The following is a 26,865-nucleotide window of genomic DNA, read 5'->3' on the forward strand; positions in this document are numbered from 1 at the left end:
AGCGACCCTTCTCCCCGATGTGATTGCACACACAAGTCGGCTTTATACAGGGTAGACAAGCAGTACACAACGTACGTAAAGCATTGATAGCCTTAGCGCACACGCAATTCCATCACACTCCTATGCTTCTACTCAGTTTGGATGCGGCACAGGCGTTCAACCAGGTCAATTGGACGTACCTCTTTGAAGTGTTAAATTGTATGGGGATATCTGGCTGGTTCGACTCGGCATTACGCACTTTATATTCCACTCCAACAGCAAGACTACTTGTCAATGACATTATTACTGACCCAATACCTATTGAGAGGGGAACTCGACAGGGCTGTCCCCTGTCACCCCTCTTATTTCTATTGTACCTCAAACCCTTCGCACAGTATTTCAGGACCCTGACATAGTGGGTGTGGACTTCGGGACTCATTCACTTAAAGTGTTGGCCTTCGCAGATGACCTATTATTTTTGCTAACTGACCCCGCTCACTCTGTTCGATACTTATTGCAAGCGCTTGACGAATTCAAATTTTATTCGGGATTTACGTTGAACTACCAGAAATCTATGGCCCTAGCTAGCCCCCTGACACTACAACAGACCTGGAGCGGTCACTTCCCATTTACGTGGGCTCAGACTTCAATTCGCTATTTGGGGGTATAGATCCCCTGAGACCTTACGACCCTGTACACCAGCAATATCACCCCATTGCTTCAAGACACCTCACAACATCTACAGAATTGGTCCACTTTTCCCTTATCGGTGGCGGGCCGGGTAGCCCTTTTTAATATGGTGCTCTTTCCCAAATGGTTATATCGCTTTCAGGTTTTACCTCTGCTGCTGTCCCATGCCCATAACATTCGTTTAACGAAAGAGCTACAGCGTTTTCTATGGGGTGGTAAGCGACCACGTATGCCCTTGCTACGGATGTGTCTGCCCAGGGATAGGGGGGGCTATGGTTTATTAAATGTACGTTGGTATGCTATGGCTTGTCAGATGAGACATATTAATGATTGGTTTAGAGGAACATCTGATTTTTCTGCTACACCACTGGAGTTATCTTTGCTGGCTCCGTTCCATGTGAGCTATTTTCTACATGTGGCGGATCCAAGGATGTGTCCTTTGGTGTCTCACTACCCCATTTTTACGCCGGCCAGAAGGACATGGAGATGGGTCTGTAAAACAGCCAAATTGTCTTCTAGGGTGTCTTTATATTTGCCTATACAGGGTAATGGAGCTTTCCAGCCGGGCATGCAAAATGCCACCTTTCTTAGGTGGCAAGCACAAGGTCTACAATATCTTTTTCACCTGTTTTCGGAGGAGGGGAGCCTGGTCACATTTGCCGAGCTGCAACGGACTTTTGACCTACAGGCTAATGATCTCTTCGCCTATTACCAGATCCGTCACTATGTTCAGTCCCTCCAAGTGGCTGCCCTTACTGAAGTCTGTAGGGAGGCGCATTCGGAACTCTTCAGCCTTTCAGCACAACAGAGGATTCCTCTACGATTTCATATTGTGGGGATCCGGGATTGCCAACCAAGTACGAATCTGGATATATTAGTGACAGCGTGGGCTGAGGACTTGCATTGCCAGTTGACTGCTCAACAGTTACAACGGGTCGATTGCACCAAAACATGCAACCCGGATGGGGATTACTGCGTCACATTCTTGCCCGAAATGCAATCAGGCTCACGCATCTTTGAGTCACATGTTTTGGGCCTGCCCCGCAATCCAACAGTTTTGGAGACATCTGAGCCTATATACCACATCGCTTTGGGGACGGCAATGGCTTCCGCAAATGAGGGCGTTATTTGGATTTTATAATATAGCCTCGCCCAAACCCAGGGGAATGTCAGCATTTATCGCCAGAGCCCTTTTGATGGTAAAAAAAGCCATCCTCACCAAGTGGCTCTCCCGTGATCCCCCGTCATATGCACAATGGAGATCCCTAAGGATAGTGCACGCAACACTGGAGAGACGCATGGTGGGAGACTTTGACTTTTGGCCCGGGTCGCAAATTTTGTCAGGTGTGGGAGCACTTCTGGCAGGACCTCACACCGCGTGCTCGCAGTAGACTTTTGAATCTTTAAGATTTTATTCCCACTCTCAGCTGTTGGACTGGCCATGGAATCTTGGGGAGGGGAGGGGATGGGGGGATGGGAAGGGAACTGATTATATTGTTGAAAATGTTATTTCCTGAATGGTATTACTGTTTGTATTTGCTTCTTACGGCTGGAATAATAAAAATCATTTAAACATAAATACATTGGACAGCAGCGGTCCGAGTACCGACCCTGCGGGAACACCACTCGTGACTCTCCTCCAGTCAGAGTAGTGGCCCTTAACTCCCACCCTTTGCCTCCTACCTGCCAACCAATTTTTGATCCATTTATGTACGTCTCCTTCCACCCCGTGGTTCTTCAGTTTCCGTAGTAGGCGTTCATAGAGTACCTTGTCAAAGGCTTTTTGGAAATCTAAGTATACGATGTCAATGGAGTCCCCTTTGTCCATTCGTTTGTTAATTCCTTCGAAGAAGTGCAATAAGTTCGTTAGGCATGATCTTCCCTTGCAGAAGCCATGTTGGCTTGTTTTCATCAGTTTATTCCTTTCTAGATGCTCATCGATGCTGTCTTATCAGCGCTTCCACCATCTTCCCTGGAACCAAAGTCAAACTCACCGGTCTGTAGTTCCCCGGGTCACCTCTCAATCCTTTCTTAAAGATAGGCATAACATTAGCTATCTTCCAATCCTCCGGGATCACACCTGTTTTCAGGGATAGATTATAAACCTGCTGTAGTAGTTCTGTTATTTCCTCCTTTAGTTCTTTCAATACCCTAGGGTGGATTCCACCCGGGCCCGGAGATTTGTCAGTTTTTAATCTATCTGCTTGTGTACGTCTTCAAGATTTACCTCCATGGATGTTAATTTTTCTGCTTGATCTCCTTTGAAGATTTTTTCAGGTCCGGCACGTTGGATGTGTCCTCTTTTGTAATAGCCTTACTGGGTCAGACCAATGGTCCATCAAGCCCAGTTACCCGTTCTCACGGTGGCCAATCCAGGTCACTAGTACCTGGCCATAACCCATGCTACCGATACAGGGCAAGCAGTAGCTCCTCCCCATGTCTTTCTCAATAACAGACTATGGATATTTATTCCAGGAAATTGTTCAAACCTTTCTTGAAAGATTTTCAGGAGCTGGGGGAGGAAATAAAACCTTTTATAAAGACTGTACCTTTTTCAGAAGTACTGCCTACTTATGAAAAGGGAGAGGCAATGGTACAAAATACTGAGAACTTCAATAGGTTTCTCAAAGCCTGATGTCATCAAGAAGGCTTTAGGTACATAAGAGGATGGGACAATACATGGAAAAACAAGAGACTGTATTGTAATGATGGGCTGCACCTTACCATGGCAGGAAAAAGAATCCTGGCCGAGAAATTCAGGCAATAGTTTTCTAGGCATTTAAACTAGAAGGTGGGGGTGGCGTATTTATGGAGATTACTTCTGGTGGCCACCCCCCAGCAAAAAACAGGATAGTAATGAAAACAACAATATTAGCAATCCACTTCCTAGAGATGCAACAGGAAATGAACTGAAATTAAAAACTTTACAAAAAATGAGATTGTTGAGGAATAGTAGCAGTAAAGCAATGACCACAAACATCTGCAGTCTAAGCAACAAAAATCAGGATTGCAAACCCTGATGTTAGAGGCAGACTTGGATATTGTTGCTATCACAGAGACATGGTTCAGTGATTCCCAACATACCTATAATCTTTATAGGAAGGACAGAGATGATCGAAAAGGTGGTAAAGGACAGATATCCAAGCAACTGAAATGCAGGGGGCCTGGGGAAAGGAAGAAGTGATATAGATTGTTTTGAAAAGAGAAGATGGAACTTCTATCCACTTGGGTGTTGTCTGCAGATCTCCAACTCAATTGCAGCAAATTGATAAAGATCTGATGACGGATATACAAAAGTTGTGAAAGAAAGGGGAGTTGCTGTTGCTGGGTGATTTCAACCTGCCGGATGCAGACTAGAAAGTTCCATCTGCGGACATGGAAAGAAGTAGGGAGATCACGGATGCCTTTCAAGGGGCTCTGCTCAGACAAACGATGATGGAACCCATGAGGGAAAAAGCGATACTGGATCTGGTGCTCAAAAATGGAGAAAGTGTCCCTAATGTCCAAGTGAGGCCCTACCTGGGAAGTAGCAATCATCATACAGTTTGGTTCGATATAGCAGCCAAAGTGGAGAATAGCCACACAAAACTCAAAATCCTACATTTCAAATGTACGGACTTTAGTAGCATGGGAGAGTACCTGAAGAAAGAGCTGATTGGATGCGAAGATATAAAAGAAGTAGAAAAACAGTGACCAAGTTGAAAGGTGCAATAAAAAGAGCTACTGACCTTTATGTGAAGAAAATAAATAAAAATAAGAGAAAAAGGAAACCAATATGGTTCTCCAAACTAGTGGCAGAAAAAAATAAAGGCAAAAGAATTGGTGTTCGTGAAATATAAAAAAACTCAAGAAGAGAAGTACAGAAAGGAATATCGGAGAAAGCAAAAGTGGAAGAACAAATGGTTGTAAATATAAAAAAGGTAGACAAATATTTTTCAGGTATATTAGTGAAAGGAGAAAGAAAAAAATAGGAATTACGAGACTGAAAGAAGGTATGAACCACTATGTAGAGAGTGATGAGAAAAAAGCGAATGTGCTAAACAAATACTTCTGTTCAGTATTCATAGAAGAAAAACATGGCGAAGGACCGCTATTGGTTAGTAAAGTTACACCTGAGAATGGGAATGGATATCGTACCGTTCATAGAAGACAGTGTTTATGAACAACTTGAAAAACTGAAGGTAGACAAAGCTATTGGACTGGACAGGATCCATCCCAGGATACTGAGGGAGCTCCGAGACATTCTGGCAGGTCCTCTTAAAGATTTGTTCAATAAATCCTTAGAGACGAGAAAGGTTCCGCAGGACTGGAGAAGAGCGGATGTGGTCCCTCTTTACAAAAGTAGTTGCAAAGATGAAGTGGGTAACAGGCCGGTAAGTCTCACTTCAGTTATAGGAAAAATAATGGAAACGTTGCTGAAGAAAAGAATAATGAAATTCTTAGAATCTAATGGATTACAAGATCCGAGGCAATATATACTAAAGGTAAATCGTGCCAAACAAATCTGATTGAATTCTTTGACTGGGTGATTAGAGAACTGGATCAAGTACGTGCGCTAGATGTAATTTACTTAGATTTCAGCAAAGCCTTTGACACGGTTCCTCATAGGAGGCTCTTAAACTCCATGGGCTGAAGTTAGGGCCCAAAGTGGTAAACTGGATTAGAAGCTGGTTAACAGACAGACACCAGAGGATGGTGGTTAATGGAATTCGATCAGAGGAGGGAAAGGTGAGTAGAGGAGTGCCTCAGGGATTGGTGCTGGGAATGATTCTGTTCAATTTGTTTGTGAGCGACATTGCTAAAGGGTTAGAAGGTAAGATTAGCCTATTTGTGGATGAATGGCAGCATAATAAGACTATACAAAATTTAAACAAATTTAAGGACCAAGCTTCATATTACAAAGCAGAAATAATCCAATCTAAGAAGAATTACTATTCCAAACAAAAAAAGCTAAAAATTTATCTGTATTATATGCCATAGTGAAAAAAATTGACTATGCAGCAGAAAGAGTCACAATTGACTGTACAATTACCTTCTGCCCAATCCATTGCCTCTCATTTCACCACAAAAGTCCAAAAGATCAGAAGTTGCATTTCTAAAGCAAGTGCCGTCAGCTCTCTTTGTTCAGATAATTCTGTTATAAACTCATCATTTAATCCAGCTGAAATTTCAAGCCTTCCTCTGTCTAAATGTTCAAGATTTAACCTACCCACCCTTCAGGATCTACAGAGAACCTTAAACACACTAAACATAAAAGGTGCTAAATCCAAAATTATTCCTCCACTCTTTCTGAAACAATTATTTTCACTCTTTAGTTCAGATATTTTAAATCTGATATGTTCTAGCTTAACTACAGGAACATTTCCAAAAGCAAGGAAAGAAGCAATCATTTACCCAATAATTAAAGACTACAAAATTAGTGCACATGAAGTTTCAAATTACTGACCCATTTCAAATACCCCCTTCTTGGCTAAACTTACAGAAAAAATAGTTTTCCATCAAATCTCAAACTTTGTTGAGCAAACAAATGTACAACATCCACACCAAACAGGGTTCCGTCAATATCATTCCACAGAACTTTCGCTCATTGGGTTGACTATAAAAATTCTTTATCATCTTGATCATCACCAGTCCGTTTTACTCATTTCCTTAGATTTATCATCTGCATTTGATACAATTGATCATAAGCGCCTACTCGCCCGTCTGAAGGATATTGGAATTACTGACCAGGTCTTGGATTGGTTCTCAATATTGGTCGCCGTACCTTAAGAAGGATATGGCATTACTCGAGAGGGTTCAGAGGAGAGCGACACATCTGATAAAAGGTATGGAAAACCTTCATATGCTGAGAGATTGGAGAAACTGGGACTTTTCTCTGGAGAAGAGGAGACTTAGAGGGGATATGATAGAGACTTACAAGATCATGAAGGGCATAGAGAGAGTGGAGAGGGACAGATTTTTCAAACTTTCAAAAAATAAAAGAACAAGAGGGCATTCGGAAAAGTTGAAAGGGGACAAATTCAAAATGAATGCTAGGAAGGTCTTCTTTACCCAACGTGTGGTGGACACCTGGAATGCGCTTCCAGAGGGAGTAATAGGGCAGAGCACGGTACTGGAATTCAAGAAAGGACTGGACAATTTTCTGCTGGAAAAGGGGATAGAGGGGTATAGATAGAGGATTACTGCACAGGTCCTGGACCTGTTGGGCCGCCGCGTGAGCAGACTGCTGGGCACGATGGACCTCAGGTCTGACCCAGCAGAGGCATTGCTTATGTTCTTATATCAGCACAGTTGTTCAGCGCTGTTTTCACCGGCTACGAATGATTACATCTATATCCAATATGTTAGAGTCTACTTCTCTGAATATCTTGATTCACTCCCTTGTGATTTCCTGTATTGATTACTGTAATACGCTCCATAAGGGCATAACTAAAAAGGAGTTAAGAAGACTCCAAATTATACAGAACACTGCAGTGAAGATCATATTTAACAAACAGAAATTTGATCATGTTACTCCCCTCTTTTATAAAGCACATTGGCTGTCGATGGAACAAAGAATTACATACAAAATTATTTTACTGACTTTTAAAACTAGACAAAATAGTCAACCAGAATTTATCAATAATCTTTTATTCCCTATAGTTCTTCTAAATCTTTAAGATCTTCGTCTAAAAACTTGTTTATCTGTTCCATCTCTGAAGTTTATCAATACAATGAGGTCTACCATTTTTTCTGTCAGCGCGCCATCTCTTTGGAATAATTCTCCGGTCCACTTATGGGAAGAATCAAAACTTAACCATTTTAAAATGAAACTAAAAACATTTATTTTTCTTGATGCTTTCAGGACCTAAATTCCCTTTTTTAAGGCTACGTAGTTTTAATTTACTTTTGGATGCCCTCCCTTTTGTCCTTTCCCTATATGTTCTTTTTCTTACTTGACAAATTGTAGTTCTATCCTTTTTCCCATTTTGTTCCTGTTTGTTTTTGTAATGTTTCTAAATGTTTTAAATTATGACTATTGTTTTAAAGGATGTATAGTTACCCCATATATGTTTATAATATAATGTTCACCGTCTAGAAGGCCGATTAGGCGGTTTATAAATTTTTGAATAAACTTGAAACTTGATTTGTAACAGAATGGACACCTTGGAGGGAGTGGAAAACATGAAAAAGAATCTGCAAAAGTTAGAAGAATGGTCTAATGTCTGGCAACTAAAATTCAATGCAAAGAAGTGCAGAGTGATGCATTTGGGGGGTAGAAATCTTAGGAAACCATATGTGCTGGGAGATGAGAGGCTAATAAGCACTGACAGAGAGAGGGACCTAGGGGTGATTGTGTCTGAGGATTTAAAGGCGTCTAAACAGTAAGATAAGGCGGTGGCTTTAGCCGTAAGGATGCTAGGCTGTATAGAAACAGGAATAACCAGCAGAAGAAGGGAGGTGTTGATGCCTCTGTATAGGTCATTGGTGAGGCCGCACTTGGAGTATTGTGTTTAGTTTTGGAGGCCATATCTGGTAAAGGATATAAAAAGACTTGAAGCGGTCCAGAGGAAGGTGACGAAAATGGTAGTGTTTGAACCAAAAGAAGTGTGAAAAGAGACTGAAAGACCTAAATATGTATACGCTGGAGGAGAGGAAGGACAGGGGAGATATGATACAGAGATATGAAAGGTATTAATATTGAACCAAATCTTTTTCAAAGAAGAGACAATGGTAAAACTAGAGGGCATAATTTGAGGTTGCAGGGAGAAAGACTCAGGAGCAATGTTATGAAATTATTTTTCACGGAGAGGGTGGCAGATGCCTGGAATGCCCTCCCAAGGGAAGTGGTGGAGAGGAAAACAGTGATGGAATTCAAAATAGCGTGGAATAAACATAGAGGATCTCTAATTTAAATTAAAGAGCTAAGGCTGGTACCTGACATACTTGCACAGTCTGTGTCCCATATTATTTATTTTGAGCTTCTATACCGCTCCTAATGACTGGGGAGTCAATTTAGAGCAGTTTGTATAAGCTTCTGTAAAAGGTGTTGCAATACATGAGCTTCTGTAGAGGTATTACAATACGGAGTTACAAAGAGCTTCTGCGAGATGTTACAATACATGGGCTCTATACAGAGTTACAGGGACTTCTGTAGCAGTGTTACAATACAGAGTTATTAAGACTGGCATAATCAATTATCCTACCATGTTACTGGCACATCAATTGTCCTACTTATTTGTATATGTTCATATCAAATCAATCATCCTACCTATATTCACATCTAATATTAGGTTTACTATTGCAGCTAAGTACACTATATTTACACACCTCCTAAGGAGTTTGGCCTATTCAACTAAATATAGTCTATATGCATATATCTGTACCATGTTTTATATTTATCTTTGAAGTATTATCTTCCTCCGTCTAGTTTTCTGGACTTCAGCCCTAGGTTTATTGTCTTCTTCCTATCGAGTTCCTGATTTTAGGGAGGAAGAGAGACTAACCAACTGTCTCCTCTATATTGTTTTATTGGATAAAGTAGTCTTTGAAAAGGATGGTCTTTATACCTTTCTTGAAACTTTCCGGTATCTTTTTTTTTTTCTAGTTTTAGTTCCTTTGGTAGGGCATTCCACCACCTTGGAGCCATCACAGAGAATATTCTTTTCCTGATGCTTTTGTATTTGATGTCTCTGAAGGAGAGAATTTCCAGCAGGTGATTTTGGCTCGAGCGTAGTGCACATGTTGTGTGCCGATGTAGCCTGGCTGCTAAATATTGTGGTTCAGAGAAATGAATGATTTTGTGTGTCAGCAGTAGGATCTTGAATTTCACCCTGCTTTCAATTGGGAGCCAGTGTAGTTCTTTCAGTAGCGGGGTGGCACTTATTACATTACATTACATTACATTACATTAGGGATTTCTATTCCGCCATTACCTTGCGGTTCAAGGCGGATTACAAAAGGTTAGTTTAAGGACAGAATTACAATGAATAAAGAATTACAGAGTTACAGAATAACAGAATTATATGAATTGTAGAGAATAGCTAGAGAGGTAATATGAAGATATTGAGGGCTTTTAGTGGTCGTGTTGTTATTTCTGTTTTAGGAATTTCTTGAAAAGTGTGGTTTTTATTTCTTTTCTGAACGTCTTATAGTCTGGGGTGGTCATCAGAAGGTTGGAGATTTGGTTATCTAGTCTTGCAGCTTGTGTGGCCAGGAGGCCGTCATGTAGTTTTGTTGTTTTCACTTCTTTGGATGGGGGGGGTATGAATGGGGAGTGCGTTTTTCTGTGTCTGGTGCTGGTTGCTTGGATGAGGCGATTGTTCAGGTATGATGGACTGTCTCCGTGTAGTGTTTTAAATAATATGCAGTAAAATTTAAATTGGATTCTTTCTTGGATTGGGAGCCAGTGTGAGTTGATGTAGGCTTCAGTGATGTGGTCGTGTTTTTTCAATGAATAGACGAGTCTTAAGGCTGTATTTTGGATTGTTTGGAGTTGTCTTGTCGTATTTGCCGGACATGGGAGGAAGAGAATGTTACAGTAGTCCAGTATTCCTAGTATTAGGGATTGTACTATCCCTAATACTTATGTGCCTCGATTTTCCCAGCAGAAATCTTGCTGCTATGTTTGTACCATTCGAATCTGTTTAATCATGTATTTTGGGACACCGAGTAGGATTGCATTGCAGTAGTCAAAAATTGAGAGTACCAGGGTTATTACATTGGACATTGCTTGACAGATAAGGTAGGGTTTAAGTCCTCTGACCCAGCAGTTTATCATATACATTTTTCACGATGCGTTTGATCTGTATTGTCATGTCTAGGTTTGGATTCAACCATACCCCTATGTTTCTCACCCCATCTATGGAAGATTTTATGGTATAGTATGGGCTATTACCTTCCCATTTGTTAATTAGTAATGGTTCCTTTTTCTCCTTGTTGGCTACTAGTCCATTTGTTTGGAGTCATCCAAAGATTTTCCCCAGGCATGTTTTGATCTTTTGTTTAGTTTTCACATTTTGCTTCTTTAGTGGAATGATCAGTTGGATGTTGTCCATGTGGATGTAGCATTCCCACCCCAGTATTTTGATGAAATTCCCCAGCTGTTGGATGAAGATGTTGAAAAGCATGGGTGACATGGCTGATCCCTGTGGTACTTTTATGTCAATTTCTTTCCAATTGTTTGTATTCTCCTGCCATTTTACCCTCATTAGTCTTTTTGTTAGAAAGGAGTCCATCTAAGCCTTGATATTTTCTTTAAAGCCCAGGGCCATGCATCTCGATTTTAGTAGCATGTGTTGGACAAGGTCGAAGGCTGCCCAGAGGTGCAGGAATCCCAGTAGCACATCCTCTCCTTTAGCATGGTGTTTGAGAACTAAGTCCTGTACTGCTAAAGGAGAGAATGTGCTACTGGGATTCCTGGACACTCAGGTGTCTTCTGAACCCCAATTGGGCCTGGTCAAGTTTTGACCTGTTTTCTAGGAAGTCTGATATTTGTTGGCAGGCTAGTTTGTCTGTTAGTTTAGAGATCCATGGTTGGTTGGCGGTTAGTCTGTAGTTTGAGAGGTCGCTTTTTGGTCTTTTTATTTATTTTTTAGAACGGGTTTGGTGACCGAGAGTTTCCATTTAAGTAAGACTTGTCCCTACTATAGTGATTTGTTGATGATGTCTATAAGGTAGGAGCAAGGTCGGATTAACCAATAGGCCCAGTAGGCATGTGCCTAGGGCCCGAAATGGTCATGGGGGCCCAATGAAGGAGGGCATCAACATTGTTTTCCCAAATGGCGATGGGCCCCTTCAGCATCAATCAGCAATGCGGGCCCCCCCAATCGGCAATGCAGCTCCCCCGATCGGTAATGCGGGCCCCCTCAACAGAAAGTAAGACAAACAAGCAACGCGGGTAAGAAAGGCAACGGGAACTGTAATTTTGCAAGCGGTGCTGCTTGCTCAAAGCTTCCCTCTGATGCGCCCAGGCGGAAACAGGAAGCTGCTTCAAAAGATTTGCGATCCTATAGTTTACATCTATCCACTTTTCTAGTTACTGGGTGTTTTTTATACTTGCTAATGAGACAGTCTTTGGTAGGCAGACAGAGAGAAAGCATTTTTTATTACTTCTATAAGGAACCTTTTATATTACCTTGTTCAAAATCCCAAAGAAACTGAAGGGTCTCTTGGGACCTGGTGTCAGTGTGAGTAAAAGAGTAATTTCCAAAAGTGATCCTGTGAATATAGTGGAAAGAACCCTCTTTGCGCAGAGCGGAATATTTCCTGCCAAAACAATGGCTACACTGAGAAACCTATGCAAGAGAAATGTGCTCCCTTCATGCCCCTTTTGAAGATATAACTTAGCTGTACTTATTCCTGCACACATATAATTTGTGGTACCCACTGCTGATTATTTCTAAACCTCTTTATATCTAAATTTTAATTGTCTTTAAAATATTCTTCAAGAAAAATGGGAAACGCTGACATCTGATCTCAGTCTGAGAAGAAACAGATAAGAAATACATTTAGACACTCAGAGGCAGAGATGCTCAAAACTCCAGCTCTGTAAAGCTACAGTGCTAGAGACACACCAGTCTAATTTTAGTGACAGATGCTGAACACTAACGGCATGCAAATTATAAGCATGCTGTTGGTTTTGAGCAACTGTTGCAAAAGGGTTAGAATTTTCTTGGGCATGCCCACAAGAGCTGTGTGGCTCCCCTGCCAACAAGCCCTCCAGGAATACCCCAATCGCCCCCCCCCCCCCCGCAAGCAGATCCCCCACCACAAAAAAATTCCTAGTGGTCTAGTGAGCTGGTCTCCCAAGCTCAAAAACCTGACACTCCCCCCCCCCTCCTCACACACATAAACTTGTATCTGGCAGGAGGTACAAACACTTCTGCAAGTACAGTATGGCTGGGAAACAATGTGTCACTAAAGCTGTTACTCAGCTTCTGTCTCTGTGTGTTACTTACTGTAACAGATGTTATCCAGGATAGCAGGCAGATATTCTCACATGTGGGTGATGTCATCCACGGAGCCCCGATGCAGACAGCCTCGCAAGCAGATTTGCTTGTAGAACTTTAGAAAGTTTGAGACTGCATGTGCGAGTGCCTTCCCGCTCAACCTCAGTTAAGATAGCTACTAGCTAAGAAGCCAACCAGGGGAGGTAGGTGGGTTGTGAGAATATCTGCCTGCTGCCCCTGGATAACACCTGTTACGGTAAGTAACTGTGCTTTATCCCAGGACAAGCAGGTAGCATATTCTCACATGTGGGTGACCTCCAAGCTAACCATAATGGGATGGTAGGAGTGTTGGCAATTTAGGAGAATAAATTTGTAAAACTGCCTGGCCAAAATGGTCATCCCATCTGGAAAAGGAATCCAGACAATAATGAGAGGTGAAGGTATGAACCGAGGACCAAGTGGCAGCTTCGCAGATTTCCTCAATAGGAGTAGATCTAAGGAAAGTTACTGATGATAATAATGTCTTTTATACCGCCACAGTCGAAAGCCTTCTAGGCGGTTCACATCGAAGAAGGCTGGACAATCAGCGAATTACAGAATGCAAGAAGTGGGAATACAACTTATTACATAAAGAGTAGATAAAAGGACAGAATATTACACCGAGATTAACAGAGGGAAAAACAACATTGTAAGTGGTGAGGCTTTTGTTTAGGAGATGAATTTATCAAACAGTACAGTTTTGATTGATTTCCGGAATGCACCGTAGGTCAGTTTGGCTCCATTGATGTAATTGCCCAGCCAGGACTGCTGTTTGTTTGCCTGGAACATGAAGGATCTGTCCGAAAAGGATTTGTATTTGCAGCCTGTGATCTTTGGATATGTAAATATATTTCAGTTTCTGGTTGGTCGGGTGGGATTGTGTAGTATGAAATGTGGTAGTAGGTAAGAAGGTGCTAGTCCCCAGACCTGCTTATAACAATACAGGCAAACTTGAAAACAGTATTCACGCCTCCATTGGTAACCAGTGCAACTTTTTGTAGCAAGGGCTAGTGTGGTTGTTTTTCCTCAATCCGAAGATCAAGCGAACTGCAGTGTTTTGCACTATTCATAATTTTTGTACTGTTTTCTTTAGGATGCCTAGATAAACAATATTGCAGTAGTCTAGTATTGATAGGATCAGAGACTGCACCAGTAGTCTAAAGGATGTGGTGTCACAGTATTTTTTAATGTTTCTTAGTTTCCACAGTGTACAAAAGCATTTTTTTCACCACTAAGTTCATGTGATCAGCCATGGTTAGATGTGTGTCTAGTGTGATTCCCAGTATTTATGATTTTGGAGATTGGGTAATCGTGGCCGTTTAATTGTAATGATGTTCTGATAATTTTGTCTTTGGGGTTTGCCAAGAAGACTTTTGTCTTTTCTGTGTTTAGTTTCAGTTTAAAGTCAATTGTCCATTTTTCGATTTCGGTCATTATGTGAGAAAGGTGATCTATGATTTCATTTGTTATGTCATTTAGGGGGATTAAGATGGATATATCATCTGCATATATATAATAGTTTAAGTTAAGCTTTTGCAATAGATGGCCTAAGGATGAGATGTAAATGTAAGATGGTTAAAGGGTTGGAGGAGTTGCCTTACAGCGAAAGATTAGAGAAACTGGGCCTCTTCTCTCTCGAACAGAGGAGATTGAGAGGGGACATGATCGAAACATTCAAGGTACTGAAGGGGATAGACTTAGTAGACAAGGACAGGTTGTTCACCCTCTCCAAGGTAGGGAGAACAAGAGGGCACTCTCTAAAGTTGAAAGGGGATAGATTCCGTACAAACTGACATGGAGGTGGACAGTCACATAGCCGGAGGTCGAGAGGACCGGCTGGTGACATGTCTCCCTGGGGCCAGGACAAAGGACATTGCCGACAGAATCGAGAGGATCTTGGACGGAGCCGAAACGGAGGAGACAGCAGTAATTGTCCACGTCGGAACAAATGATGTGAGCCGGAGGAATTTCAGCATGCCTGCGCTAACAGACCAGTTCAGGGTCCTGGGAAGGAAGCTGAAACGGAGGTCACAGAGGATAGCATTTTCGGAGATCCTGCCGGTCCCGAGGGCAGATGCAAGGAGGCAGGCCGAGCTCCAGGAGGTGAATGCGTGGCTGAGGAGGTGGTGCAAGGAGGAGGGCTTCCACTTTGTGAGGAACTGGTCGTCCTTCTGGGGAAAGAGCAAGCTCTACAGGCGGGATGGCCTGCACCTGAGCACGGCGGGAACAAGAATACTAGCAGCCAACGTAAAGAAGGAGATCGAGAGGGCTTTAAACTACAGAGAGGGGGAAAGCCGACAGCTGACCTGATGACGCTTCGGACAGCAGTATCAAGAAAAGATGCTGAATGGGCTGACTGCAGGGAGGAGGACGGGGGTCAGATGGAACTCGCGATCAGACAGCGAGGGAAACATCAGGTAACAGCAACTTGCTGGGAGAAGTCTAAGGGGAAGGGGAAAACAGGGGATTCAGGAGGACAAGATGGCACCAGGGTGCAAACAGAAGGCAATAAGGTGGAGCCACAGGGCAAGGGGGAACAAACCAAGGCCCAGGGGACGATAGCACAGGAGGGGGCTGGTACTCCCCGGGGAAAAGCGGGGAGGTGGGGTGGAGGGGACATGGGGAGGAAGAGAGTTGCGAGGGTAAAGGCGGAGGGCACAGCAGAGGCACCGGGAGCGGGAAAACGGCCCGAGACCCAAGGGAAGGCGGCCCAGGTAAAGGCAGAGGTGGAGGACAAACACCGGGACCTACAGTGCTTATACACAAATGCAAGAAGCCTCATGGCTAAGATGGGTGAACTGGAAGTCATGGCCAAGGGGGAGGACCTGGATATAATAGGAATTACAGAAACCTGGTGGACAGAAGAAAATCAATGGGATGTGGCGCTGCCAGGGTACAAGCTCTACAGGAGGGACAGGACCCACAAGAAGGGGGGAGGCATAGCGCTGTATATAAAGGACTATATCTACTCGATTGGGATCGATACGGCAACAAAGGCAGAGGAGCTAGAATCGCTATGGGTCAAATTGCCGGGAAAGAAGAGTGCAGACATAAAGCTGGGGCTGTATTATCGCCCGCCTGGTGCGTCAGAAACAATAGGACAAGACTTGGAAGCAGAACTGAGACAGGAATGCAGGACTGGAAGTGTAACAGTGATGGGGGACTTCAACTACCCGGGGATAGACTGGAGTACGGGACACTCCAACTCCACGAGGGAAGCAGGATTCGTAGAAGCTGTGAGGGACTGCTTCATGGAGCAACTAGTCAAGGAACCGACGCGAGGGGATGCTACTCTTGACCTCATCCTTAACGGATTAGGGGGGCCTGCAAGAGGGGTAGAAGTGGGAGGAACACTAGGCAACAGTGATCACAACGTGATCAGATTCACATTAGAAAGGGGGTCACCCATAGTGAGGAGGACCGCAACGACTGCGCTCAACTTCAGGAAAGGGAACTATGTTGCTATGAGGAAAATGGTGGGGAGGAAGCTCAGGAACGGATTTAGGATGGAGACTGTAGGGAGCGCCTGGACCCTTCTCAGGGACACACTGCAGGAAGCGCAAAAACTGTACATCCCCAGTTTCAGGAAAGGCCGCAAGAACAAGCGGTCAAAAGACCCGGTTTGGATGACACCTGAAGTAAAGAGGGTAATCAGTGACAAGAAAGTGTCCTTCCGGAAATGGAAAAGGGATCCAACGGAGGAAAATCACCAGGAGCACAGGAAATGCCAAAAGGAATGCCACCGAGAGATTAGAAAAGCAAAAGGGAAATACGAGGAGGGGCTGGCCAGGGAGGCGAAAAACTTCAAGGCATTCTTCAGTTACGTAAAGGGGAAGCAACCAGTGAGAGAGGAGGTGGGGCCATTGGACGATGGGGATAGGAAGGGAGTGATTAAGGAGAATAAAGAGGTAGCTGAGAGGTTGAACACATTCTTCTCGTCGGTCTTCACGAGCGAGGACACGTCCAATATACCGGACTCAGAGGAGCTCATGAGTGGGGAGCAGGCCAAAAGATTGGGGCATATAGAGGTAAGTCGGGAGGATGTCCTCAAGCAGATTGACAGACTGAAAAGCGGCAAATCACCGGGACCGGACGGGATCCACCCAAGGATTCTAAAGGAACTAAGTCAGGAAATAGCGGGCGCAATCCAGCATTTTTGCAACCTATCCTTGAAAACTGGAGAGGTACCAGAGGACTGGAAATTGGCGAATGTCACACCTATCTTTAAGAAGGGATCGAGAGGTGACCCCGGGAACTACAGGCCGGTGAGCCTGACTTCAGTTATAGGGAAGATGGTGGAAGCAATGATCAAGGACAGCATTTGCGAGCACATCGAGAAAAATGGCCTACTGCGGACAAGCCAGCACGGATTCTGTAAGGGAAGGTCGTGCCTGACAAACCTTCTGTACTTCTTTGAGGGAATAAGCAGTCAAGTGGACAAAGGGGAACCCATAGACATCATTTACCTCGATTTTCAAAAGGCCTTTGACAAGGTGCCACATGAAAGGCTGCTTAGGAAGCTGTGCAACCACGGGGTGGGCGGGGATGTACACAGATGGATCAAGCACTGGCTGTCAGGTAGACTACAGAGGGTCGGAGTAAAGGGCCAATATTCTGACTGGCGGGGAGTCATGAGCGGTGTGCCGCAGGGATCGGTGCTGGGGCCGCTACTCTTCAACATATTTATCAATGACCTGGAAACGGAGGCAAAGTGTGAGGTTATAAAATTTGCAGACGATACCAAGCTCTGCGCCAGAGTTAGGACCAGGGAGGAGTGTGAGGAACTGCAAAGGGACCTCGATAAGCTGGAGGACTGGGCAAACAAATGGCAAATGCGCTTTAACGTAGATAAATGCAAGGTCATGCACATAGGGAAAAAGAACCCGTTGTTCGAGTATAAAATGGGGGGGAGATTGCTGGAAGACTTGAGAGAGACTTGGGTGTGCTAGTGGATCCATCCATGAAACCATCCGCACAGTGTGCAGCAGCCTCGAAGAAAGCCAACAGGATGCTGGGCATCATCAAGAGGGGCATATCAACCAGGACGCGGGAAGTCATCATGCCGCTGTATCGAGCGATGGTGCGCCCACATCTGGAATACTGCGTTCAATATTGGTCGCCGCACCTCAAGAAGGACATGGCAGTTCTTGAGAGAGTCCAAAGGAGGGCAACGAAACTGGTAAGAGGGCTGGAAAACTTCCCATATGCTGAGAGGCTGGATAAACTGGGGCTCTTCTCTCTGGAAAAAAGGAGGCTCAGGGGGGATATGATAGAGACCTTCAAAATACTTAGGGGCATAGAGAGGGTGGACAGGGACAGGTTCTTCAGACTAAAAGGGACGACAGGTACAAGGGGGCACTCAGAGAAACTGAAGGGAGATAGGTTCAAATCAAATGCAAGGAAGTTTTTCTTCACCCAAAGGGTCGTGGACAAATGGAATGCGCTCCCGGAGGAAGTGATCCGGCAGAGTACAGTACAGGGATTCAAACAGGGATTGGACAGATTCCTGAGGGAAAAGGGGATCGTGGGGTACTGAGGGAGGTGCTGAGGTGTTGCATAAGTATAGACAGCTCACCAGGTCGTGCAGGTGCAAGGCCGGAGGGTTAGGACATTGATGGGAAGATAGGACTTCGATGAGAAACCTAGGGGGCAAGGGGGCCCCTTCTGGTGATTAAGGCAGGTCATGACCTGTTGGGCCGCCGCGGGGGCGGACTGCTGGGCGGGATGGACCTCTGGTCTGACCCGGCAGAGGCACTACTTATGTTCTTATGTTCTTATGTAAAACGGGGAGACAAGACTTTTTTTTAGATATATTAGTGATAGGAAGAAGTGCAAAAGTGGCATTGTGAGACTCAAAGGTGAAGGGGAGGAATATGTAGAAGCTGATAAAGAAAAGGCCAAATTGCTTAACAGATATTTCTGTTTTGTGTTCACGGCTGAAGTGCCGGGAGCAGGAACACAGAAGACAAACATGAATAGGGATGGAGGAGTAATAGACCCTGATCGATTTTCAAAGGATTGTGTTAGCAAGAAGCTAGCTAAAATAAAGGTAGACAAAGCAATGGGGCCGGATGGTGTTACATCTAAGGGTGCTGAAGGAACTTAGGGAAGTTCTGGTAGCTCCGTTGACTGACCTTTTCAACGGGTCTCTAGAGTCAGGAGTGGTACCGGAGGACTGGCGAAGGGCGAATGTGGTCCCTCTCCACAAAAGTGGAAGTAAGGAACAAGTAGGGAATTACAGGCCGGTAAGTCTGACTTCTTTGGTAAGCAAATTATGGAAACACTTTTAAAACAAATAATGGTCAAGTTTCTGGAATTCTATGGATTACAGGACTGGAGGCAACATGGATTCACTAGAGGTAGTGAAATCTGATCAATTTCTTTGACTGGGTGACCAGAGAATTGGATAGAGGATGTGCGCTAGATGTGGTGTATTTAGATTTTAGCAAAGCCTTTGACAGTGTTCCACACAGATGTCAAATAAATAAACTTAGTGCCCTCGGGATGGGTCAAGAACTGGTTGAGTGGAAGGCGACAGAGTGATCAATGGAGATCGCTCTGAGGAAAGGGATGTTACCAGTGGTGTGCCTCAAGGTTCTGTTCTTGGGCCTGTTTTTTAACATTTTTATAAACGATATTTCTGAAGGGTTGTCAGGTAAGATTTGCCTCTTTGCGGATGATACAAAAATCTGCAATAGAGTGGACATGCCAGATGGTGTGAATAACATGAAGAAAGACCTGGCGAAGCTTGAAGAATAGTCTGAAATTTGGCAGCTAAAATTTAATGTTAAGAAATGTAAGGTCATGCATTTGGGCTGCAAAAACCCAAGGGAACAGTACAGATTAGGAAGTGAAGAGCTTATGTGCATGACAGAAGAGTGGTACTTGGATGTGATTGTATGTGATGATCTTAAAGTGGCCAAACAGGTTGAAAAGGTGACGGCAAAAGCTAGAAGGATGCTAGGATGCAAAGGGAGAGGTATGGATAGTAGGAAGAAGGAGGAATTGATACCCCTGTATAAGACTTTGGTGAGACCTCATTTAGAATATTGTGTACAATTCTGGAGGCCGCACCTTCAAAAAGATATAAAAAAGATGGAGTTGGTCCAAAGGAAGGCTACTAAAATGGTATGTGGTCTTCATCATAAGGCGCATGGGGACAGACTTAAAGATTTCAACCTATATACTTTGGAGGAAAGGTGGGAGAGGGGCGATATGATAGACGTTTAAATACCTATGTAATGTAAATGCGCATGAGTCAAGTCTCTTTAATTTGAAAGGAAATTCTGCAATGAGAGGACATAGGATGAAGTTAAGAGGTGATAGGCTCTGGAGTAATCTAAGAAAATACTTTTTTACAGAAAGGGTGGTAGATGTATGGAATAGTCTCCCATATGAGGTGGTGGAGACAAAGACTGTGTCTGAATTCAAAAGAGCCTGGGATAGGCATGTGGAATCTCTCGGAGAGAGAAAGAGATAATGGTTACTGCGGATGGTCAGACTAGATGGGCCATTTGGCTTTTATCTGCCATCATGTTTTAGTGAAGGCTGTACTGGTCTGGAGAGATTGACAAAGAATAGATAGTATAATTGTATAATATCAGTATTTTCTACCTTTCTGTTTGATTGAATGTCCTCATCATGTGTTGAAATGTTCTCCACTCCAGTATTTTCCATTTCTGGTGTTTTCATTTCTTCTCCAATAGTGTCTTCCAGAAGGTTTACTGAATGCTTAGTTTCTTCTATTTCTTTTTTCACCTCCAGACTAAAAGTGGAGCTTTGTGGGGAAAGATGGTCAAAACAAGTATGCAAGATGCGAATAGCAATGTTACTCAAGGCCAGTTGCTTTGGAAGCTCAAATCCAATTTCTCCTAGAAATTCATAACCTTTGAACCTGTTCAATATTTTTTAGAGAAAGAGAAGAATTTCATCTATGATTAGTACAAAGCATTTTTATATTGCATATTAAATATTCATATTGGAATCATAACAGAAGAATTTCAGAGGGTAATTCTATGATAAGTATACTTATACTTATATATAGGCACCCTCTGACTGGCCCATATTCTATAAAAGGGAGAAAGTTACTACTTTTTTTAAAGAATACTAACGCAACCAGGTATAAGTGAACATGTACTTAGGCATGAATACTTATGCCAGCTATACTGCTGGCACAGATATGTGCACTTGTGTTCTGGAGATATACGCATAACTTGTAGTATTCAATAAGTTATACATGGGCAGATTTTGAATAGGACATACACATCTGCAAACTACAGACTGTTGGAGATATACATGTAGTTACAAAATTGTACTTAGGTGCACTTTTGGTAAGTATGCATGTATGTGCGCATACACATGCACATGTTAAGAGGCATTTTCAAGGGGGCGTGGCTTGGACGCGCATGAGGAAGGTCGGCTAATAAGTGAGCTCCAGAGAAAAGACCTTGAAAGTCCGGAAAAAGTCAAAAAGATTTAAAATTGGATAAAAAAAAAAGTGCTTAGACTAAATAAAGAAGATAAGATAAAAGGATGGCAACAGGAAAACAAAACAAGAATGACTTTGCGATGTCTGGAAGCAGTAAGAGAGCAAAACCGGAACAGGAGTCAGGCTTAAAGATGGCAGATGTAGAAGTAATAAAAGAACTGAAAGAAATAAAAGAAATGTTATCAATTTTAACTAAAAAAGTAACGAATATATCGGAGGAAGTTTCCACATTAAACAAAAAAATGGATCTCCTGGAATTAAAATCTAATAACCTAGAAGAAAGAATGATGATTGTAGAAGAAGAAGCATGCTGCAGTCGAGCAGATAGGAAAAAAATAGATCTACTTACTAAAGAAATTGAAGATTATTCGAACCGAGAAAGAAGAAGTAATGTCCGTTTGATTGGATTACCAGAAGGAGCAGAGAAGGGAAATCCGGTAGCCTTTATTGAAAATCTGCTTCCCAAACTACTTCCGATAAAAACAAACTATCCCATAGAGGTAGAAAGGGCACATAGAGTGCCTATGAAAAAAGGAGAAAATCAACATCTGCCAAGGCCATTTATATTCAAACTATTGCGCCACCAACAGGTCTTAGAAATACTTCAGCTAGCAAAACAAAATAAAGGACTTAAATATCAAGATGTTTACATCCATTTTGTTCCTGACTTCACTAAAAACACAGCAATAAAAAGAAAAAAGCTGTTGGAATTGAGACCAAAGCTAAGAGAATTGGGAGCAAAATTTGGTTTAATGTATCCTGCAAACATGAAGGTTACCATCGGAAACAAAACTTTAACATTTGATGATGCAGAGAAACTAGAAAGATTTATTCAAACTCAAGAAGTGCCTATGTCATCCTAATTTGATTAATATGTCTTTAAATATATTGATTAGAAATGATGAAAATTGAATTATATTAACATATATTGATTATATAGCATATATTGATTATATAGCAAAAAAAAAAAAAAAATGAATGATTTTATTTTATTTTATTTTAAAGGAAAAGATTTCTGTGTTTTAAAATACAACGATTTAGAATGCTTAGATTAGCTTCAAATGTATTCTTTTCTAACGTCTCTCTTACAGTAGAACTAGAATGTAATAAACATTCTAAAATGCAAATGAAATTTATTAAAAGACTTAAATACAATTTATATAATAGAGAGTTAACAAAATAGATGTTATAATATATGATATGAAAAGAAAGAAAATAGACAGGAAATTGAACGATTTAATATAAAAAATATTTAATTATATTTAAAAGACTATTCTGCAAATTGATTTCTGATAAAATAGAATGATGAAATATGGGGGGAAAAAAAAAAAAAATGAATGAGGGGAGTGGTTCTTCGTGTGGGATTTCTCTCTTCTGGGGGGGGTTGCTGCGGAATTACACACCGCAAATAAGAAAAGGTTTGTTGGATTTGTTTTCCCTCTACTCTCTCTCAAAAGTTTTAAAACTTAAAAACTCAGAATCCCGAAAGTCTGTGCGAAAAGGAAACAGGAAATGGATTTTTTCTACATACACCGGAACATAATATGAACTTACTCCATAAAATACAAGAAGAAAAAGAAGGAAAAGGATATTAGAACTTGAACTACAAGAAAAGGGAAACTTGTAAAGACCTATTTAAACTGTTCTCCTTCAAGGGAAAAAAAGAAGAAAGAAGATAAGGACAGTAAAGAAAAGAAAAGGAAAAAGAGAAGAGAGAGGAAGAGAGATAGACAAAAAGAGAAAAATACATAATAGCTGGTGTGTGGTTTCGTGGTGATCTCTCGTAGGGGGGGAGGAATCTTTGCTCGTGGAATCACTTTTCACATAACATTATACTCCCATATTAATAATATCACGATGATAAAGTAAAAGATGAAAAAAAAAAAAAAAACAGGGAAAAAAAAAAAAAAAGGGGGAAACGTTTTAAAGTTTTAGAATATAAGTAAAGATAAACAATATCTGTTTGTGATTTCATTAATGCTTTCAGTTTCTGCCAAAACCAAGCAGCTAATTTTGGTCGCAGATTCAATTGAGGCATAAATCAAAGATCTTTGCTTGGACTCTAACCATCGGCTTGCACTACTGGATGCAAAGAAACACATTAAAAAGGCTGTAAAACCAGAGACAAAGCTGCAAGTAAAGATAAACAATATATATTTATTTGTTTTTACAATAAACAATTTATATTTAACAGGGGGAAAAAAAAAAAAAAGAAATATATATATAATAATAAAAAGATATTAAAGATTTAATAATATTGAATATAAAAATTTTGATATATTAAGAAATATATATGAAATTTATTTAGTTAATTCATGATTACTAAAATATATGAATTATTACTTACATTTTAATATAATTTTAATATTCAGATGACTTAAATTGAATATTGAAAGTTTTAAGGTCTTCTTGGAGTGTGTTATTGCTGATCTTGATATGCGTGAGGCCAAGTGTACACAACTTTTGTTAATTGGGGAGGGATGGAAGGGGGATGGGAAAAGGGGAATGGAATTAGATATAAGTAAGGAATTGATAATAAGAAAAGGAATAAATATTAAACATGTGTGGATGTCTGATCTAAACTTTTATTATAGAGTTCTAATTCAAACATTACTTATTAATTTAGATGGCTCTTAAAATTTATTCTCTTAATGTCAATGGTCTTAACCATCCAATCAAAAGAAAGAGAATACTGAATTTTCTTCATAAGCAAAACGCTGACATATATTTCATACAAGAGACCCATCTGACAGGACTTGAATCTAATAAACTAATAGGGGGTTGGGTGTCCAAATGTTTTTTTGCACCTGCTATTGGTAAAAAAGCGGGAGTAGCTATTCTCATAAATAAGAAATTCATAGCAGATTTCAAATTAATAAAATTTGATCCACTAGGAAGATGGGTACATATTAAAATGAATCTGAGAAATACAACCCTGGATTTATTTAATTTATATGCTCCTAATTCAAATCAAATGGAGTTTTTCAAAAATATTCAACAGATATTACTACCACTGGCTGCTTCTAATTTAATAGTAGCTGGAGATTTCAATGCTGTAATGGATCCTATTTTGGATAAAAAACCAAGTAAAATTATGAAATCGTTAGGATTAGACAATTTGATACAATCTTGTGATTTAGTTGATATATGGCGTATCCTTCATTTTAATGATCAGGAATATTCTTTTTGTTCTCAGGTCCATAAATCCTTTTCAAGAATTGATTATATATTTGTTTCTAATAATATTGCACAAAGAGTGATAAAAGCAATTATTGATCCTATAATTATTTCAGATCATGCTGGTGTGTGGGTTGATCTGCAGGATGATATATCAGTTTTTTCTAAACCAATTTGGAGATTTGATAATGCTTTGCTTGCAGACATGAACTTTATAGAAGATATTAAAGTAAAAATGGATGAATTTTTTCAAATTAATAATTCAGACAACATAAATATTGAAATTTTATGGGATGCTTATAAAGCAACAATGAGAGGAAATATTATATCATATTCCGCATATAAGAAAAAACAACTTAAAAAACAATTTATAGAATTGGAGCAAGAAATTAAATTACTAGAACATAAATTAATTATAAAATGGGAACATGATACATTACAGAAATTATTAAAAACAAAAGTTAAATATAATGAGATTTCTTCTCAATTTGTAAGAAAAGATATGTTCTATAGACAAGTACAGTATTATGGAAATTCAAATAAGGCTGGAAGATTGTTAGCAAATTTTATTAAAGCAAAAAAAAGAAAAACTAAAATAATTGCAATTAAAGATAAGCAGGGCAATACACACACCAACATTGAAGAAATTATAAAACAATTTCTTGATTTTTATAAGGATTTATATACTTCTAATACTTATGAAAATAAAGAACAAGATGGTTTAGAGTTTTTAAATTCATTTATTGGACCAAATGTTCCGGATCATATAAAAAGAAGCTTAGAAGAACATATATCTTTAAAAGAAATAGAATCAGCATTGAAGGCTCTTAGAGCTGGATCCGCTCCAGGTGGAGATGGATATACTGTTGAATATTATAAAACATTTCAAAATACTTTATTACCTTATCTATTAAATTTATACCAATATCAAATGAATAATGGAAATATATCAGGAACTATGGCTGATTCTGTTATAATTGTCTTGCCAAAACCAAACAGGGATCCGACATTGATAACAAACTATAGGCCTATATCTTTGATGAATGTAGATGCTAAATTAATTGCTAAAGTGCTAGCTATAAGGCTAGCAAAAGCTCTTCCTTTTATCATTGATGTACATCAAACAGGATTTGTTGCTAAAAGACACTCTTCACATAACACTAGATTAGCATTTCATTCTTTAAATTTAGCAAAAAATTTGAATGATCCAGCTTTTCTAATATCATTAGATGCAGAAAAAGCATTTGATAGAGTAGAATGGAAGTTTATGTATCAAGCTCTAGAATGGTTTGGTGTAGGACCTGGTTTTATTAAAATGATTCAAACATTATATAGCTCCCCTGGAGCAAGATTAAATATAAACAATAACTTATCTGATAAATTTAACTTGCTAAGGGGAGTTAGACAAGGTTGTCCTTTATCTCCCTTACTTTTTGATATCGTTCTGGAACCCTTATTAATTGCAATAAATCAAACTAAGGGAATAAAGGGAATCACATTTTCTAATTGGGAATTTAAATTATCTGCGTATGCAGATGATATTTTATTATATTTAAGAGAACCAGAAGACACCATTCCAGATCTACTTAACTTAATAGAAAAGTTTGGAAAGTTTTCTGGATATAAAATCAATTGGGAAAAATCTGAAGTTCTTCCAATTAATATCCATTGTACCAAAGGATTATTTGATTCATATTCATTTAAATGGAAAGAGGAAGGACTAAAATATTTAGGTATTCTTATAAAAAATACAATTGATGACACAGTAAAAGAGAATGAAAAACTTTTATTAAAGAAAATAACAGAAATGTGCGAGCAATGGAATCCTTTACATCTTTCTTGGTGGGGAAGAGTTCAAACAATTAAAATGATGGTTTTACCTGTGGTTTGTTATCAAATGAGTATGATCCCAATATTTTTTCAGGGGTCATTTTATAAAAAGTTAAACAGTATACTAACAAAATTTGTTTGGTTTGGGAAAAGACCCAGAATCGCTTTAGCATCATTACAAAAAACAATTAAGGAGGGAGGGGTAAATTTTCCAAATTTCTATAGGTACCATCAAGCCTATATTTTAAGACAGGGTATGTATTGGATCCTCCCAGATCTCATGGAAAATGTACCTGATTGGTTATATTTAGAATGGCGCCTCATGTTCCCTTTACATCCAGAACATTTCATTAGTATAACAATGCCCAGGAGTTATAAAGATCATAGAATTCTAATAGATACATGGAAAACATTAAGATTTATAAGCAATTTATCAACAAATCCATTGGCTAAATCTTTAAATCAATCTATTTGGGTAAACTCCAGGATCAAAATTGGTGGATTTAAAATAGTATGGAAACAATGGATAATAGCAGGTATACGTACTTTAAAAGATGTAATAATAAATGGATCACTGCTTAGTTTTTCACAATTGCAACAAAAATTTGGATTAGAAAAAACACAATATTTTAAATGGATGCAATTGAAGCAGGCTATTCAGGAAGGGTTCCCTGAATGGAAGAATCTTAATAATCAATATAGTTTGCCAATCCTTTGTTTTCAAGCAGATTT

General features: G+C 40.4%; 1 protein-coding gene across 5 annotated transcripts in view; it reads right to left on the reverse strand.

Annotated features, from left to right (window-relative positions):
• Positions 1-26,865, reverse strand: part of CASC1 (cancer susceptibility 1) — a 156,785-nt gene that overhangs the window by 69,216 nt on the left and 60,704 nt on the right. For all 5 annotated transcript variants that reach the window (XM_033950857.1, XM_033950858.1, XM_033950854.1 and 2 more), the window contains one exon: positions 20,253-20,532. In XM_033950857.1, the coding sequence (XP_033806748.1) occupies positions 20,253-20,532 (280 nt within the window). The remainder of the gene's footprint in view (positions 1-20,252; positions 20,533-26,865) is intronic.

This window comes from Geotrypetes seraphini, chromosome 7 (genome assembly GCF_902459505.1).
Source record: "Geotrypetes seraphini chromosome 7, aGeoSer1.1, whole genome shotgun sequence".
NCBI lineage: Eukaryota > Metazoa > Chordata > Amphibia > Gymnophiona > Dermophiidae > Geotrypetes > Geotrypetes seraphini.